The sequence below is a fragment of the Desmodus rotundus genome, chromosome 4, assembly GCF_022682495.2.
Source record: "Desmodus rotundus isolate HL8 chromosome 4, HLdesRot8A.1, whole genome shotgun sequence".
Classification (NCBI taxonomy): Eukaryota; Metazoa; Chordata; class Mammalia; order Chiroptera; family Phyllostomidae; genus Desmodus; species Desmodus rotundus.
Window position 1 is genome coordinate 151,713,713 of NC_071390.1, and position 19,448 is coordinate 151,733,160.

General features: G+C 38.3%; 1 protein-coding gene and 1 pseudogene across 16 annotated transcripts in view; one reads left to right on the forward strand and one right to left on the reverse strand.

Annotated features, from left to right (window-relative positions):
• The window catches only part of FRYL (FRY like transcription coactivator), a 230,826-nt gene that overhangs the window by 64,957 nt on the left and 146,421 nt on the right, over window positions 1-19,448 (forward strand). For 2 of the 16 annotated variants that reach the window (XM_045182801.2, XM_045182806.2), the window contains exon 1: window positions 925-1,200. The exons of 10 other annotated variants lie outside the window; for them this stretch is intronic. In XM_045182801.2, coding sequence (XP_045038736.2) covers window positions 999-1,200 — 202 coding nt within the window. In that variant the 5' untranslated portion in view covers window positions 925-998. Of the gene's footprint in view, window positions 1-921; window positions 1,201-14,834; window positions 14,903-19,448 lie in introns of those variants that run through there. 4 more of the 16 variants (XM_045182804.3, XM_045182807.3, XM_053922998.1 and 1 more) reach the window with 3 other exon arrangements.
• On the reverse strand, window positions 14,107-14,226 carry LOC112316950 (U6 spliceosomal RNA; annotated as a pseudogene).

The following is a 19,448-nucleotide window of genomic DNA, read 5'->3' on the forward strand; positions in this document are numbered from 1 at the left end:
TACTATGTTTCACTAAGTAAATCAGTTTTTTTTAAAAATTAAAATGTGTATCCTCAAAGTTATAATTTGATTACTTAGAGTTAAGTTCATGCCTTGTTCTTCATTTCCTTTTTGCTCACTTAATATCCCCACCAGAGGGCAGGCAAAGGAAGGGAGAAAAGAAGGTATTAATTTCAGTACTCAAAGTATTACCTTCCGCTGGGATATTTTGTTATGCTTCATGGATTACAATAGGCAAGAGGATCAGCTAGTTTAGCTATTTGAAAATATGGAGTAGAATGCTCAAGTATTTATAAATAAATTATGTAAGGTTGATCACTGGGTTTATTTAAATAATTATAGTTTATATTCTTAGATCCATATCTTGTAAATCATCACTTTTTGGCAGGGGGTAGAACTCATGCCAAGGTTTCCATTGCTACTATTGATAATTGTGATTGATTGTGATGAGGACTTTCTTTGTTTTTAAAAGTACATTGGAATGTTCACAATACAATACTCCTTTCATGTCCTGTAACATGATGCGCCTGAGGTCTGTGAGCGAAGTTTTAGAAAGATAAGAATAATCTTTGAGTACACGTTAGTTTTACACTTCAGTTGTAAGTTTATTTAAGGTGTAAGGACGACACACCTCAGACCAAAGTTTTCAAAGTGTAAATGTTAAACTAGATGGATGCTAAACATTTTATGGTCTGAATATTACTTTTTATGGTCTGAATATTACTGTTAACACCCATTGTAGATGTACAAGTGTAGGCACAAAGTGCCGTTTCACGGTTGATAGCTGGTTGGTTTCTTATCAGTATGAACAGCAAATGTCTTAAAAATCAGCTTCAAAACAGCTGGCACTTGACCCACTGGTGTTCAGCACCACCTAAGCTCAAATGACGCTTCTTTGCTCTTTCACATAAATAGTGTACCTTATCTTCTCATCAAGGAAATTGGTAAAAGCACCTTTCTGTGTGCTTGTAGGTCTAGTAATATAGAATAACCTTACAATGGATTTTTTAAAAAGAGTTGTTCCTCCCATTCTTTCGGGAGATGTGGTTTTGGATACTGGAGATAGTTTTCTGGAATGTTCCCCAAGATTGCTGAAGATGAGACGTCTTAGTTTGCTTTCATCAGAGAAGACTGTAGATGAGGAAGGAGGAATCAATTTCTGTCATAGTAATTGTGACAAACACCACCACCAACAACTAGGTAACGTAAAAATGTATTCAGTCCTTTAAAAAGTATTTGAGGAAAGAAATTATTTTTATAAGTATGAATTATAGTGAGCATAAATCATTATTTTGAAAATTGAGTTTAAACATTAAAAATGTTTAATAAGTAAATAAAAAGTTGTCCTAAATTTTTTTAGTATCAAGTTTTTGCTTTGAGTTTAGATGGAGAAATATTGATGCTATAAATCAAGATAAAGCCATTAATAAAGTTTACAGTTTCATGATCTTTGGAATACATGCTAGTGTTATTGAAAAAATGTTATAGCTCATAGAATATATAAATGAAAAGTAAAAAAGATCACATCTTTCAATATAATCATGATTGTTTTGTGTCATAGTATATTTGTTTCATATAATCCTGCACAGTTAAATTTAATGCCTTTTAAAGTCTGAGCTAATGATTCTCATTCTGTGTTAGGAGAAGAGTCAGTTTTGTGTATAGTAAATAGTAAATGTTAAAAGAAGGGAAAATCCTTTAGGAATAAGATGGAAGAATGCTTTAAGTTTTTAAATTTTTGACTAAAACACTTTAAAATGTTTTGTATGACTATGAATTTTTTTATTTTGGGGGATAAATAACTGCCCATGTAAATTAATGTAATATTTAGTAGTTAGAGGAGAGTTTCTGTAAACCCTGTATAGGTTTGATATATATTCTTATAGCTGTTTTCTATGCATATTTCAATCTACACAAATACATTTTTATTTATAGAATTTAAAAATGATGTTTACTATCCAGACTGTTCTGATATGTGGTTTTTCATTTAATATATCATGAACCTCTTTCTGCATCATTTAAAATTCACTCCATTGTGTGGGTACAATACTTTATTCAATCAGTCCCTTACTAATGAACATTTAGAATGACTTTAATTTTTAGTTATTAAAAACAAATATCCATTTATATATCACATGAGTGCTGCTTAATATAAATTTCCATGTACATTTAAAATTTGGATAGACAATGTCAAGGTACCTTTAAAAAATTTCTTAGTTTCACCTCCTCCGGGCAGAAGACGAGTGTCCCTGTTTCTTTGTCTTCTCCCTGGCGCTGTTTCTTGTCAGTTCAAAAGTTAGCGTTGTGTTTGTGAGAAGCCGTATCTTCTGTTTTAAAAATATCAATTATGTAAAAGAAAGAAGGAGCTTTTAAGTTTTAAAAAGAAATATATCTTGATATCTACCATGTACTGTTACAGAAGTTTCTTTTTCTTTTTTTGTAGTATTTACTCATTTGAGTGGATGAAGTGGAAGTGAGGCCACTGAGGAGTTAGCACCTTAATTTCAGTTAATGCCTGTAAATCCTTTAGCACTTGGTTTTGTGTTCGATAGTGCATATATGCATAAGTGAAAATGTGAATATATTAATATATTAAGTTATTTAAGTTATGAAAACTTACTTTACCTTTAACTTTCAGTCTTTTTTTTTTTTAAGATTTTATTTATTTTTACAGAGAGGGAAGGGAGGGAGAAAGTGGGAGAGAAACATCGGTCAGTTGCCTCTTGCATGCCGCTGACCAGGGACCTGGCCACAACCCAGGCATGTGCCCTGACTGGGCATCGCACTGGCAACCGTTTGGTTCACAGGCAACACCCAACCCGGTGAGCTATACCAGCCAGGGCAGCTTTCAGTCTTGAATCATTGTCTGTACCTCATAGTGCAGCCTGTGTGGTTGACTTCCTGTGTAACATGCTGTGCCTATTTGTTTAATATGGCTACTTTTATTTTTAAAAAAGGACTACCTTACACGTTTTTGAATATAGCATACATGTTATAAAATGTAATAATTAGCTTTTGTAATTGACATTAATTTTCACATAAGCACTCATTTTAATGATTAAGAGTTTTCCACAGTATCTTTCTTTTTACCAGCTACAGTCAAAACAAAGCAAAATCATGGAGTACTGAAGAATCTAGTCTGAAATTTCAAAGTCTGCGGGTTCTTTATGGAATGATCTTGCCCAGTTTCTCTTCAGAAATAAAATTCAACTTTAGGGAATGACCCTTAAAATTAATTTAAAGGACTTCTTTGGCAATTTCCGTAGAGAGATTTGGTTTTAAAGGTTATAGGTGATAAATCCCAGTGTACTGATCAAAAACCTTTTCTTGATTCTCAAGATTTAATACTAAAGTGATATTGTATATAAGAATGCAACCCATGTGGTTCATGCCAGTACACACTGGTTACTTGCAAGTCAGCATGAATGAATGAATTTTACTTCCTCACTATTGGTGGTCCTGGGATGGCGATAATATACTAGTTTAGTCAGAAGTCATGCAGATATGACTGGGCACAGTTCTAAAGAGTGTTACAGTTTCGTTCATTTAGTAAAGGACAAATCAAGATTATGAAGCTATTTAATATTAGTAATGCAAAGAAGAAACTACTGTTTTATAGAAAAACTGGTATATAATTTATATCAGTTGTTTTCAACTTTTTAAACTGTTAATTCAAAATTTAAAGTTGTTTCTAAAGGATGTTAGACAAGCTTGTGATAATGGATTGATAATTGTATTTTTGTGAGAAAGAATCAACTGAGAATAAGTCAGTTTGCAATATATGGAAATTTACTTGCTACTTTTAACTCCAGAAGTATTTATAGATACTTACGGTTTCTTCCCTTAAAAAAGATTCTATTTATTTATTTATTTATTTATTTATTTATTTATTTATTTATTTATTTAGAGGGTAGGGGAGGGAGAAAGAGAGAGAAATATCAATGTGTGGTTGCCTCTAGTGCACCCCCCACCCGGGACCTGGCCCATAACCCAGGCACATGTCCTGACTGGGGATTGAACTGGTGACCCTTTGGTTTGCAGGCCTGCACTTAGTTCACTGAGTCACACTGGCCAGGGTGATACTTTTTGTTTCTTTAACAAAAATATATGTAGAATTTTGAGATATTTGGTGGGGTTGATATTTTGAAGAACATTTTTTTTGCTTTTGATAACTTTTATTTTGGGGGTTTCTATAAGTATTAAGTAACTTAACATTTTTTAATTTTTATAGAAATTCTCAAGCACCCCACTGGATTTATCAGAAATTCTCTATTTCTCTGTAAAACATATTAATTAACAAATACCTATAGTACAGTAAACTGTTCAAATCCTTTGCCACCATTTCTGCTCCCAGCACGTTGAGTTGTGTTTATGCCAATTATCCTATATGACCAATTATAATTGTGGTCGTATAACTTAATTAGGTATTACATGATTCAGTAAAGTATGAGACTGGAAGGAAAGGGCTGTTGAGGTGTAGACTCAGTTGCACACTACGATCAGACTCCATACATGTGAATATCTAAAAAAATTGCTTTTAAATTGCATGTAGGTCACAGGAGTGTATGTAATTGGAAGGATTTACCTTTAGATACCTTCAGCTTCCCATTCTACTTTGAAGAAAATGAAACTGGAAATTATGGATGAACTATATGGGTTGGATTTTAGGCAAAAAAAAAAAAAATGACATAATTAACAAATTCACCTTAAGAGACAAGTACTTGGCACTACATTAAAAGGCCAGGGGATAAACTTGGATTTTATATTTTAAGTTAAACTTTTAAAACCTTTAGTGCACCGATAAATCTTCCCCCAACCCTCTTGACTCCTACTTTAATGAAGGTTTTTGATTATATAATTAGTTAGCTTACTATAAATAACAGTGTAATTTATAGTAAAGGGACTCTATTGTGTATAAATGTATAATGTTGCAATTTAAAAATATATATTTATTTATTTTTAGAGAGAGTGGATGGGAAGGAGAAAGAAAGGGAGAGAAACATCAATGTTTGGTTGCCTCTCACACTCCCTGCCCCCACTGGGGACCTGACCCACAACCCAGGCATGTGCCCTGACTGGGAATCGAACTGGTGACTCTTTGGTTTGCAGGCCAGCTCTCAATCCACTGAGCCACACCAGCCAGGGCTAATGTTACAATTTTGTTAAAGAAGTAAATCGTTTATTTTCTGTCTATTCCGTAAGAAAAAGGAATCAAAATGTTTATGTATTTGTGTTATGTAATCTTATTCATGAGCTGTTTAAATACAGTATTCATATGGTTTTTTGTGTAGAGTCAGAGTCATGTGATCAACAACCCATTTCTCTGATAAATATTAGTAGAATTGACACAAATAATAACTAGCTTCAGACATAAAAGCTGGTGGGGAGAAAATGCCCTTCACTGATTCAGAATGTGCCACAGTGCTGTCTGACTGTTGAAGAGCAATGGATGTTAGGCATAGTCATGAGTCAGACCCTAAGAATCAGGCGGTGTGTTTCCACAGACTTCTGTTGTGACAGCTGCAAGGTCCTTGTATCTCCAGGACTGGGTTATTTTTATTCTGATGGAATCAGCCTTAATTTTGTTGTTCATTCTGTTTGGAGTCAAGAATAAGTGAGTATAAATGTAAGATTTGTTTGTATAATTCACCAAGACCAGAGATAATGATACATTGAAAATAATTAAGTATTTATCAACATTAAGGATGAAAGAAACTATTTATTTATTTAATTATTTTATTGTTGTTCAATTACAGTTGTCTGCATTTTCCCCCAACCACTTTCCCCCAACCCCAGCCAAACCCACCTCCCTCCCTTGCATCCACCCTCCCCCTTGGTTTTGTCCATGTGTCCTTTATATTAGTTTCCTGAAAGCCCTTTCCCTCACTGTCCCCTCCCCACTCCTCTCTGGTTATTGTTAGGTTGTTCTTAATTTCAATGTCTCTGGTTATATTTTGTTTCCTTTTTTCTGTTGTTGATTATGTTCCAGTTAAAGGTGAGATCATATGGTATTTGTCCCTCACCACCTGGCTTATTTCACTTAGCATAATGCTCTCTGGTTCCATCCATGCTGTTGCAAAGGGTAGGAGCTCCTTCCTTCTCTCTGCTGCTTAGAATTCCATCGTGTAAATGTACCATAGTTTTTTGATCCACTCATTTACTGATGGGCGCTTAGGTTGCTTCCAGCATTTGGCTATTGTGAATTGTGCTGCTATGAACATTGGGGTGCACAGGGATGAAAGAAATTTTTGAGCACCCTCTGTATTCTGGGCGCTGCTTTCTTGTCTCACCAATAACCAAAATGGTATAATGTGTCTACCTGTTGAGTGCACTCCAGTCCCCTTTTCCTCCTGCAAATAGAAAGTAAGGTGAGCGTGGACTTTGCTCTGTCTATTGAGGTGTTCCAGAGCTGGAACAGAATAGCTATTCAGTAAATATTGGTTGAATGAGCAAATGTTATCTAAGTTGTCTTGAAAACTTAGATAAGTTGTGAGATAAGTTGTTATACAAAGTTTTAAAAGTTCAGAGAGGCTTTAATGAAGTTATTTCAAGTTTTGTGGGGTTTTTTTGGCTACTAAGTGGTATAGTCATGCCATTGTTTTACAGTCGGGCATTTGCTCTTCTCCATTTCATTGTGGTGTTGATGTTTTTGAAAATTTATGTATGAACATTTTTTTAAAGGCTAATTGTATTTACTAAGGTTAATTGTTCCATGAAAGAACATACAACTTTTTGGGTGCTTTCATTTTAATAAGAGCTATATTTTCATAGGAAGCAACTTTAATTCCAGTGTATGTTAAGCATTACTCTTTGAGTCTCTCTGTTTCACTTTAATGAACAGTTGATACTTACTCTTTTAACATTGGTTAAATAAGCTGATTAAGGGAATAGCTGTTTCACGTGACTGTTACAAAAGCAGCGAAGAGATGCACATTGAGATACCGTTTCTGTTTTATTACAAAGTGTTCATGGCTCCATGGGTTACAGACATTTAAATAGTGTACTGGTGTACTCTGCCAGGTATTTGGGACAGCTCACTAGCAGGACAAACCACAATGGAGGACTTGTTAAAAATTCGAAAAGCCTTTTGGTTGATCTTCAAAGGCTGCTGTCTACAGTTGACTAGCAAAGAAAGGGGAGTGCTAATTGTTACTAAGATTTCAAAAATAAGCGATCTTTTTAGTTTTGTTTTTTTGTGGAACCATTGCCCTCAGTGGTTAGGTTTTGTACCTCCAGAAGAGCTCAGCTTGCCTTTTGTTTGATACATTATGTGTTGGGTAGAGGAAAGATATGGCAAGCGAGTTTCTTTTTAGAAGGGAATAAGATGGATAAAGAGTTATTTAGGTCTTCATCAAAGACTGGCTTATCAATGGAGACGTTAGAGAAGGCCTTAGGACAACACTGAGATGAGGTGGGCTTTCTTTGACACTTCAGATGCATGTAATGATAACAGACCGAAGGAGATGGAGAATCTTTTGGAATTCAGATGTGCTAAAGAGGTTGCTGGGCGGGGCAATGTCCTGGAAGAACCTGACCTCCAAAGTAATGGGTCAGCTGTGGAATTTCTGGCCTGACCCAAATGATACCTTGCATTCACCATGTGTGAAGGAGTTTAGGGACTCGTGCTTATACACTGGGATTTGGAAGTGTCGGCTTTGGTAGTATCATCAAATCAAGTAGGTTTTCTTAAATAAGAGGGCCTTTAGAGTGTTTTTCAGGCTGTTATTATCAGAGGATGTAGGGGAAGGCTTGTTGGGTTGTCATATGCATGCCTTCTCAGAATCTGTGAGAACTCTCATGGTAGGAGGAAAGATATTGGGAAGACCTACAGGCGTGATGGGAGGCACCGAAGCATTGAGAAAAGAGTGCTGGGGGACTTTGATCCAGAAGGAGCCCAGCTCTACCAGTGACTGGCTGTGTGTCCTTGAACGGGCTCTTTAATCCCTCCAGGCCAATTAACCTCACCTATGAATGGTATTTTCTTTGTGGCATTTTTTTTTTTAGAATGTGTTTTATTTCTTCTTTTTTCATCCTCATTTGAGGACATGCTTATTGATTTTAGAGAGGGGGGAAGGGAGGGAGAGAGGGAGAGAAACATCCATGTGAGGGAGAAACCCCCTTTGGCTACCTCACATATGCATCCTGACTGGGGACAAACCTGCAGCCTATGCATGTGCTCTGACTGAGTGGAAGTCGAACCCACAACCTTTCAGTGTACAGGGCGACACTGCAACCGACTGAGCCACACCGGCCAGGGCTGTAGCACTGTATTTTAATATTACCAAAAAAAGCTGCAAAATTGACATATAGTTTAACACTTAGTGTCTATTATTGTTTGCAAAAGCTTTTGGAATTTTGACTTGGAAGTAGATGAATTAAATTTAACTAGAATTTATCCTTGGAGCATTCCTTCATAGAAAATATTCTAGGAATCTGGATCTTGGTCTTTTATTGTGCATAATTCCAAAATTTTTTAGCATGTGATTTAGAGCTACGTGCGAGTTCATGGGAGCTTGGCTTGTGTTCCCACCTTTTCCTGCGCGCCCTTCTTTGTCCACAGTGTGCTCTTCCAAGTAACTACTGCCAAGTGCTGCGTGATTCAGGTGCAGAGGCTTTAGAAGTTAGTGCGGCCATATTACTTCAGTGATTTCTCTTGGCTATTTTTAAAGTTAGCTTAACATTTCTTAAGAAGAATCATTTTAGACTGTCTCCTCAAGTTACATGGATATATATTTTTAAAAAATGGAGCAGTTAAGTATGGCTAGACTTATGGTCAGGATCTTTACTTTCTGACATTTAGAAAGGTCTCGTAAGAAGCTTAATTGAAATAAGGTGCATCTGTCTCTCTCTTTTTTTTTTTCTTAAAGGGGTGTGGAATAGCTTCTTCTGTATCCCACTTACTCTGTTGTTTCCTAATCGCAGAGCTGATACTTACCCAGTAGGAACTGCTATGCTGGTACTTGTTAAAATATTACAGTTCCTCAAATCAGTGGATACTTAGCGACTGCTCTGTCTCCTCCCCCAAGTGCTCCTGCTGCTTCAGTCCTTTGGCCGCTGCCCCAGGGCCCTCTCGAACCATCCCTGGCTTCACCAACTGAAGGGTAAACCCTAAGCACGCCGGGACCCCAGGACCCACCTCCACTCCAAGGCTGGGCCTGTTCTAATTTGTAGTTACCACACCTTCCTGGTGGCTGACTATTCCACTGATCACCCCCTCTTATTCTCACTTTAAGAAGCAAAAGGAAGGAGTTGTATCGAAGATAAAATCGTTGGAAAAACGGGGATAGGAAAAATACATAATTACGTAAATATTAGTTACAGCTGAAATAATAAAAGTGTAAAAAGATGAACAAGATGATAAAAATAATATCTGTATCGGAAGATGCTAAAGAAAATAATAGAGGTGAGGTTGGCAAAAAGCACAGTAAAATAGGTTAAGATGACTAAAGCCAAATGTAAGTTTAAAATATAACTAAAGACATGTGCTTAGAAAGATTAAACAAAAATGTGCAATAAAAGAAATTCAGGAAGCAACGTACAGTCCTAAAGCTAACTCCACCCATGTACAAGTAGCGGCCTTCGGGCAAGGCAACCGGAGATGGTTGCCTCCCGCTTCCAAGCCCTGGGGACTCCCGGGAACTGGAACTCTGCAGGGGAATGGAAGTCTCTGTGTGACTGTGCTTGGGTTTGCAGTTTCTCTCCCTGCAGCCTCAACTCATTATTCGCTGTGTCACGACTCCTAACTTGCTGTCTGCGAGCTTCGACTGGATTTGATGGAAAAGTGTTGTTTCTGTCACCAGCTAATGAGTTCTTTGTGAACCGAGGTGGTCTTACTTATGTGGGGGGTGCCCCCAGAGCTTCGGCCAATGGCAGGTGCTTAGTGAGCAGTTAGTAGATGTTTGTTGGGTATTAGAGTTCTGTGTCACTTGGTTCTTGTCCTTTATGTGCCAGAGCAAGTTTTCACTTGTTACCGAGAGCTGCTGTCAGTTGCCATATTTAGCCCACTGACTTTTCCTTCAAAACCATCTAGTGCAGGGCTCAGTGGGCACTTGTTCCTGAGGCAAAACCAGCCTTCATTCGTTTCAAATGAAGAAAGAAAACAAGCCTCAAATTGAGCAAACGATCTAGAACGGAGTTTGGCAAACGCTTTCTGTAAAGGGCCAGGCAGGGAATACTTTAGGCTGTAGATGCCACAGGTCTCTGTCACAATGACTTGCTCTGACTTCGTGGAGCAGAGGAGCCTCAATGATGCGTAAATGCATGTGTGGCCATGTTCCAGCAGAGCTCTGTGTTCGGTTGCAGGCCATGAGCCAGATCCGGCCCGAGGGCCAAAGTGGGAAAGAAGATCGCTAACATCAGAGAGCCACTTGCAGGTAACTTACCTGGGAAGTAGGGAATGGGAGCTCTGAAGAAGGGGCCTAATATTATCCTTATTTATGTTTTCTGTAGCCCTTGGAATAGTGTTTTATCTGTAGTAGGTGTTCAATAAGTATTTATTAATGTGATTTGGGATCCAGCTGTATTACTTACCCTCCCTGGGCTTTGGCTATCTCATCTGAAATTTAAGGGATTATGTTATGTGATCTTTACTCTCTCTCCAGTTAAAAAAAATCTGTGATTCTGTGACTGTGGGAGGCCCGGTGGTTTATTCTTTAAAGAGAATTGTTGGCTTGTCACATTTTCTCTGTGCCTTTAATATCCTGAGGTGGAATTCTGAAGTGGTTGCTTATAGAATCCTGTTTGTGGACCTCTCCACAAAGAAGTTCATTGTTTGCCAGGCCATACCCGTCCCTTCTACCTGTCCCTGTCGCCTCGTCCTGCCAGTTGGTTAAGCCTACTCATTTCGTTTTGTCTAAGAGAATAAATTACCTACAAAGACAACCTAGATAACCTCAGGTGATTCTTTGTAGGAAGATGACAATCAAGGTGAAGATCAGTCTGTTTGTCTCTTAGAATTACATTTTTTCTAAAGTCTGTGTCAGGAAAACAGACATTCCATCATTGCTTTATTAATTGAAACTGTTAAAGATAAACAGTAATCCAAAACAACTGTAAATATTACAGATGTAAATTTGTATGACCTTACCTAAATTCTAAATTCTTCCTTCACTTAAACTTCTGATACATTTTTCTGTTTCTAAAGAGTGATTTGTTTAAGATCAGGTAAGCTGTCTGATGGTCTCTTAGACTGTTCTCAGAAATGTAAGCTGGTCTACAGAATAGAGAAACTTCAAAAAACTCTAAAAAAGTTCTTATAAGGAATACAGAAAAAGTGCCTTTATTATTTCCCACTCTTTGAGTAAGTATAGATGTGTGCCAAAAATGACAAGCGAGATAATATTTTTATGAGTGTAATTTAAAGTAGCTCCTAAACTTTAATGGGCTTAAGAATGACCTTTTGGATCTTATTTTAAAAAGTGAGTTCTGATTTACTAGGTTTAGAGAGGGGCTTTAAAGAATGTTAAGATTATGCCCTGGCTGGTGTGGCTCAGTGGATTAAGTGCCAGCCTGCGAGCCAAAGGGTCGCTGGTTTGATTCCCAGTCAGGGCACATGCCTGGGTTGCAGGCCAGGTCCCCAGTTGGGGGCACGTGAAAGGCAACCACACATTGATGTTTCTCTCCCTCTCTTCCTCCCTCCCTTCTCCCCTCTCAAAAAATACAATAAATAAAATGTTAAAAAAAAAAGAATGTTAATATTATGAAGGTAGGTTCTTCCAAATTATGTTTTTCTTGAAAAATTAAAAAAAATAGGTTTATTGATTTTAGTGAGAGAGGAAGGTGGGGGAGAACATTGTGGGGAAAGTTAGGAAGGAAGGCACTGGCAGGAAATAGCGAGCCTTCACTTTGTGGTGGGTGCCTTACAGACAAGGCGATCCTAGGTCCTCACAGACCCTGGGCAGTTGACGGTTTACGTCCCTGGCATGTTGGTGAGAGTGCCTGTTCTCACGGCCAAAACCAGTTCATCGTGTTTCATAGAATTTTACCTATTCTTTCCCAGCAACGGAAATCCCCTTTCTTCCCACTGCATCTACATAACACGGACAATGAAAGTACCTTAGTACTAACAATCTAGTTTCTTTTTGGGGCAATGAATATACATTGTGTGTGTTGTAATAATACAAATCCATTAAGTGCTTTGAATAGAAAATTTGAAATCTGGATTTTTATTAGAATCTTCAAAAATTATTTCACAATTAAAAACAATTTCTAGAATCTCAAGAATCAATTTTAAATATATTCAGAACCACCAGATTTTTTTTTTTTAATTCATGAAAGAAGTGTCTTAACACTGAGGCAAATGATACCAAATTAGTGTGGTTTGTTAGGGAAAGAAGAAGGTATGATTACAGGGTCTGCACTGCTTCACTTTAAGCAGTGGCAGCAATTTTTTTGATTTTATGTGTGAAATATAGAGAAATTGAACTAGGAACAATTGGGCTATTAATAAATGCCCTGTGTCAGGAAGGCAACAGTAATTGTCCCATAGGCATACGCAGGTGATAGAAGTGCTGCTGCATAGGTAACCACTCCTAAAATACAGAGCCTTGTTAAAATGCTTCTTTACCCTTTTATGTTACTCATTTACGAATATATTGGTGCATTTGTCCCGTCTGTGACATTTGTATGGAACTCACCATTATTAGAAACACTGTTATAGTCATAATCATTAATTCAGAAACTTGATATGTACTTCTGAAATAAGCAGTTAATTTGGGCCTGACCTGACCTTTCTATCCAGATATCTCGATGGAATTCTGGTTCAAGTGTCTTAGGAGCAGATTCCCCTCATTACTCACTTATTTATTGCATTTGTTCTTTCATGGTGCTTTATTTGAATTATTATGTCTCTTTAGTAGTTGTTTTATTTTCTTCAGTTCAGCCGAAGCCATTAATTTGTGGTATTGTTGACTAGCAAGTACGTGAAAACAAGGAATTCAGTGTCCCCCCCCCCCCCCCCCCCCCGCCCCAAATCAGTGGAGAATACAGCTGGAAAGCTTGTGGGGTTGGTTGTCTGTCCCTCTACCCTCCTCGGAGCTCCAGTCCTGCCATCCCTTTTGTGCTGTGTAGCCAGAACCACATGGCCAGAGTTCTTGTTGCTGTGACCTACACCTGGCTGTTGCATGTTTAGCACCGCCGTCCTTGCAGTCACCTAAGCCTAAGGGTCCCTTTTGAGTATTTCAGCTTTACTTTTTTTTTTTTTTTTCCCTATCCTCTCAGTCACCAAATACATCAAGAAGTATGTATTAGGAAAGATTGGTATCCGTCTTCTTCTTCCCGTCCTTATTGCCTTTTCCCGAATTACTCTAAGTTACTATTCATTTTTTCAGTCATTCTCTCTCACCTTAGCAATTTAAATAGCCCCTTGGCTTCTACTGTGTTCTCCTCAAGTCCATTCTTTGTCTAATTAATCAAGTGGTCTGTCTGGCCTTATTTCTGTTCAAAACTTTTCTACAGCATTTGATTATTAACTTCAGTATTCCTTTTTTGAATTCTTTTTTTTTTTTAATTCTCACCAGGGGACATGCTTACTGATTTCATTTTATTACTATTTTAAAAGATTTTATTTAATTTTAGAGAGAGGGGAAGGGAGGGAGAAAGAGAGAGAAAAACATCTATGTGTGAGAGAAACCTCTATCGGTTGCCCAGAACTGGGAACCTGTCCCGCAACCCAGGCAAGAGCCGTGATTGGGAATCAAACGAGAAACCTTTTGGCTTGCGGGATGACGCCTAGCCCACTGATCCATACCACTCCGGGCCATGCTTATTGATTTTAGAGAGAGGGGAAGAGGGAGAGAGAGAGGGAGAGAAACATCAATGTGAGAGAGAAACATCAGTCTGTTGCCTCTCATATGCACCCCCATCAACCAGGGACCAAACCTGCCACCTATGTATGTGCCCTGATTGGGAATCGAACCTGCGACCTTTCAGTTTACAGGATGGCACTCCAACCAACTGAGCCACACCAGCCAGGGATCAATGTCAGTATTTCTTGGAGCGCTATGGGTATTTCAGGACTTCTTGGCAAATCTCCTCAGGCAAGTAGAAGAACCAAGTGGTAGAAGACTGGTGCTCTAACCCTGGCCAACCAGAGTTACTTTGATTTTAATTAATTTTCCTTCCCCCCTCTCAATGCTTCACAAATTTGCATGTCATCCTAGCTCAGTGGCCATACTAATCTTCTCTGTATTGCTCCAATTTTAGTATATGTGCTGCCAAATCGAGTGCAGTGTATTTTCCTTTTTTAGGTTAAGCATAACAGGTTTATTCTTCAGAAGAAGGTTCACTGCTGAACAGATTCCAGGTCTGATATTGTTCCCTCCGTCCCCTGGCCACCTTATCTCACTGGGGCCTAGTTGGGTGCTCTGTCATACCCCTGTTACGGCCTTCGCAGCACTTACTCACAATTTGTGATTTTAGTTTTGCATGTACGTATGCGGAGACACACATACCCACTCCCACACTCTTTATCTCCGCCGCTTTGGTCTGTCTCCGAAAAGGTTTTGGCTTGTATCTTGTATCTGGAGGTAGAAATATAGGTCACCAGGTTTATGCTTTAAGCTTTTCAGCGACATCACTCCGACTTCTGCCTCGTATAGTTTCAGAAGAAACGCTTGTGTACGTTTTTACCTTTGTGCCTCTGTATGAAATCTCATTGTTTTGGACTGCTTTTAATATTTTCTTTTTTCATTGGCTTTCAGCAGTTTGATTTTTGGCCTGCCTTGGCGTGCGTTTTCTGTTATGTGTGTTCTTGCTTGAGGTTTGATGAGATTTGGGGGTTTGGGGGTTTATGGTCTTCGTCAATTTTTAAAAAGTTTTGATCATTATTTCTTCAGATGGTATTTTCTCTTCGCTCATCTGAGAGTCCAGTCACGCATATGTTAGACCGTTTGACGTTCCAAAGGTCAGTGGGGCTCTGTGCCTTATTTTCATTGTTTTGTCATCTGTGCTTGGCTTTGCAGAGTTACTATTTCCATTTCTCCAAGGTTACTAATCTTTTCTCCTATGGAATCTAATTGGTCCTACCCTGTGAATTATTGTTTTAGATGTTACATATTTTACCTTTTAAAGTTCTATTTGAGTCTCTTTTTATATATTCTGTTTCCTCTTCATCGTATTTATTTTTTCATTCCAGTTCTTGAGCCTGTATGTAATAAATAGCTTTTTAAGGGCCCATATGCTTAATTCCATCATCTCTGTCATTTTTGGATCTGTTCAATTGGCTAATTTTATGGGTCACATTTTCCCACTTCTTCACACATCTAATAATTTTTCATTGGATGCTGGACATGGGTAAATGTTGGATTTTGTCCTATCCTTTTTAGAGCGTTGCTCTTTGTATGGAAGGCAGTTACTTGCTGATAGCTTAATCTTTTGAGGCTTGCTTTGGGTATTTTGAAGCTACGTAAAGACAGGTTTCAAGTAACCGTTAGTAAGGTATGACCCTGCTGGAGTATCTACAGAACACTTTGGGTATTCAGTTACATTTCTCAGATTCTCCTTGTTTTTAATAACCTTGAAAGTGTTGAGGGGTATTGGTTGGGTATTTTTAGACTTTAATTTGGGTTTAGCCATGTTATTTTTTATGGTTAGTCTGGGGTGACAGGTTTTAGGAGGAAGAACACAGAGGGAAAATGCCATTTTCATCATCTCATATCAAGATTGTGTACCCTTCACTTACCACTAATGAGTTTAATGTTGATATGCTGGCTGAAGTAGTGTTTGTCAGGTTTCTCCTCAATAACATTCCTCTTTCCCTCTGATGTCCATATTGTATCCTTTGGAAGAAAGTCACTAAGTATAGCTCACACTTTTAAGGATCAGGGTATAATGCTCCTCCTTCTTGAGGGTGAAGTATCTGCATAAATTGTTTGGAGTTTTTCTGAATATGTGTCCAGAGGTCCCCAAGACCATCCTCACATTTAACGATCTGCTAGAAGGACTCACAGGACAGAGCATGTAGTTGTATTCCCACCTGTGATTAAGTACAGCAAAAGGATACTTAAGCAAAATCAGCACAGTGAAAGGAGGGTGGGATGAGCTCCAGGGGACACCCGGCGCACGCCTCCACCGTGTCTCCCAGTAGCATCATAGAGGAGGCGAGTGATTGCCCAGCAGTGAGCTGTTACCAACCGGGGAGCTCATCAGAGACTCGGTGCCCAGGATTTTTGTTGGGGCTCATCACATGGATACCCACTGCCTAGCACATACCCAAATTCCAGACTCCCTAGGGGAGAGCAGATGTCCAGCATAAACTCTACTGTTTGCACCAACAGTGTTAGGCTTCGTGTGAGCCACACTCATCCGATCTGGGAATGGCGGGGCCCTCCCTCCTGAAGTCTGAGCTCTTAGATGCCGGTCACAGGCCAGTCTTGAAAGCAGGACGTCCAAAGGATACCAGTCAGGTTAACCTGTGTATGGGTTAACTCTTTTCTGTATAATGTGGGATTTTCTTCTTACATATGCATGGAATCACTCACTTATATCAGTGTAGATTCATGGATATTCATGGCTTATATTCCAAAACTACACTGTTTATTTTGTTGCTCAAACTGTTACAGCGTTGGCCCTTCAAGATGCTCTGCGTGACCGTGGTGCTGTAGTCCCAGAGTCAGCCATTTTTCCAGGGAACCCTGCTGTCTTTCTCCAATGAAGTTAAAAAATGTTAAAACAAATTCATTGTAGAACATTTGGGAAATATACATGGTTGGCAAAAGTAGGTTTACAGTTGTATGTGAGACCATTTATTCTTACATTATTTTCCATATGAAAACTGTAAACCTACTTTTGCTCACTCCTGTACAAAGAAGTCAGCACATTAAGAAGTAAATGTTAACTACTGATAATAACTATAGATAATTACTGTTAATGTTTTGTTGCATTGTTTAATGAGGTCTCAAAGCAAAGTATGAAGTGAGTTTTGCACCCATTTTCCTTTTCTATTTCATGTGTGGTGTTAATGACTCACTATACCTGTGGGCATCTTTCCTTCCGTTCCGAAAACCTTTCGGCTCTATTGGGAACTCCAGAAAAGGCGAGGACGTGCTGAAAAGGCTGACATCTGTAGGGGCTGTTGAAGCCTCCAGGATTGATAGGGTAGTTGACATTTTGTATGAAAAAAAACTTGCTAAGTTTTAATTCTTTTCCTTATTATGGCTGTTATTATTTATACCAGTTTAATAATTTCTGAGATAATAATAATATTTATATTTGAACTCTTCTTCGGGATGTTAATAATTGAAGGTTTCTTTGGGTAGGTGGAACATTAAATTCCAGTGAATTGTATTTTGTGATATTTTCAGTTAAATCTAAACTTTATTGTATATCAAGGAATGTTTTGTTCAGATCCTATCTAAAGTGCAGTATTTTTTAAGTATTTACTGGGAATTTTTCCTGGTATACATTTTTTGTGTGTGTGTGTATTAGATTGTATACCTCTATCCTACCTCGTACTTAGAAATGTAAATTGGGTAATGAATTCTATGGATTCTTAATATGCCAGTGAAAGGGCAGAGAATTAAGTGGAAATTGACTAAAAGAGGGAAACCCACTTTCTAACTCCTGGAGGGCGAGGGGACTGCCACAGTTGTCTTTGGTACCCAGTGCCTCACAGTATCTGGCCCATGCTGGGAGGACCTCCACAAAGGCCGATAACATTGACATTGTGATTTCTTTAAAATATTCTAAACCTTATTTTAAAAGCATTCTTTAATAAATAATAATCTAAAAGGTGGCGAGGAGTATAGTTGAAGAAAATTATCTAAAATCGACTTTTCTGCTTTGCCAAGGGTGTGGCACTGTACAATGACTTCTGTGGTAATGAGACCAGAGTATACATGTATGATACAACCTGGAGAATTTTGAATTTATAGAATAAAAGAGAAGACTGACTGTGACGTTTTGACTGTTCTTTTGCAAGAATAAGCTCTAGGCTATGTGTTTGTTTCTGTTATTAATCCATAGGTTAAGGATAGAGAACTCATTTGGAGAATGATAGGAGTAATAGTACTTGTGTAATTAAAAAATATGACTAGTAATTGAGAGATTGAGAAAGCATTCAAAATATAGTGGACCTCTGCCCTGGTCCTCTCTATAGGATTGTTGGGTGCATGTGTAGTTCTTCTGGTTAATGATAGCAAGTTGGATGATAAAAGTTTAGTGAGGATTACAAAGTAAATACTTTTTCATTAACCTTTGTTAAAGTTGTGATTAATAGTTAGGATGGTGCCATTATTTAATTTTATTAAAGAATAAAGTTTAGGGCCCAGGCTCTGCTTACGAGGGCATACTGAATTATTTTCCCTGTGAATGGAAAGTGCCATCTTCACTGGTCCTCTGTCTACAAGGGAGTCCGTGTGTGTGTAAAACAAAACTTCTAAAATAAGCCCTGAAATTAATTTTATGCTTCTGTGTCCCAAAGAAACTGTTGATTTGCTTTGGCTGTATACACATAGTAACAGACTGATTAGATATAACAGGAGCTATGAGGTCCAATTTATTCTTTTCGATCCATTTAGATGAAACTCAAGCAGAAGAAAATCCCTTTTTTATAAGGTTGTGAGAACATCACCTAGTTTTTAATCCCCCCCAAAGTTATCATATTCTGATGTTCTGTTAAAACAGTTAGTTTTACTTGTTATCATTTATATAAAGGTTTCCTAGGAATGAACCTTGGTTACTTTGGTGGAACATTATAGCCAAATAGTATTAAGTAGCTTTTAAGACTTGTGTGAGACTAATAGGCTTAGCTGCATAGGGGTAGAAAAAATCTGGCAAAATATGTGGGTGTATACTCCCAACTTGTCTGCTTGCTGACACAGTTCAGTTCTGAGTCTTGGCATTGGGTGATGCAGTTTGTATGGGTCTAGGTCAGCTTATTCCGCTAATCTGCTAACAGCCGTCTGATGAAAAGAGGATTGTATTGTCAAATCACTTTGATGAGTACTTTAGTTAAAAAGAATTATATGATTTTGTGCACCCAGAGCCTTTTGTTTGTTGACGTGCATTGCTGTGGGGTGGGATGCAGGCGGTAGTGGTTTGGGACTGCGGAATGCCCTTTGCTCACGTTAGCACCCAGAGGCAGCCATGCTCCACGGACCAGGGGAAACCTTGCTCCTCTCTGATCCTGAGATGTCTCTGATGGAGCAGCTGTGTTCAGGCAGTGGTGTTGTGTTACCGAGATTCTGGGGGTTAGCCTCGCAGCCCCAGCTTGAATTTAGGTTTGGGGCCTGTTCAGGAGTAGGAATGGCCTAGACTTACTTCAGATTTCTTGGGTTATTCTGAAGAAATACAAGCTTTAAATGACATTCTCAATAATACTAGTATCGTGGAATATGTCCTAACGAATATGATTTTCATGTTCCTTAGTGTATGATTACTTGTGCATAGAAGAATGTTCTTTTAACTTTTAATGCAATGCCTAGCCATTTGGCTATGAATAAATTTATTCA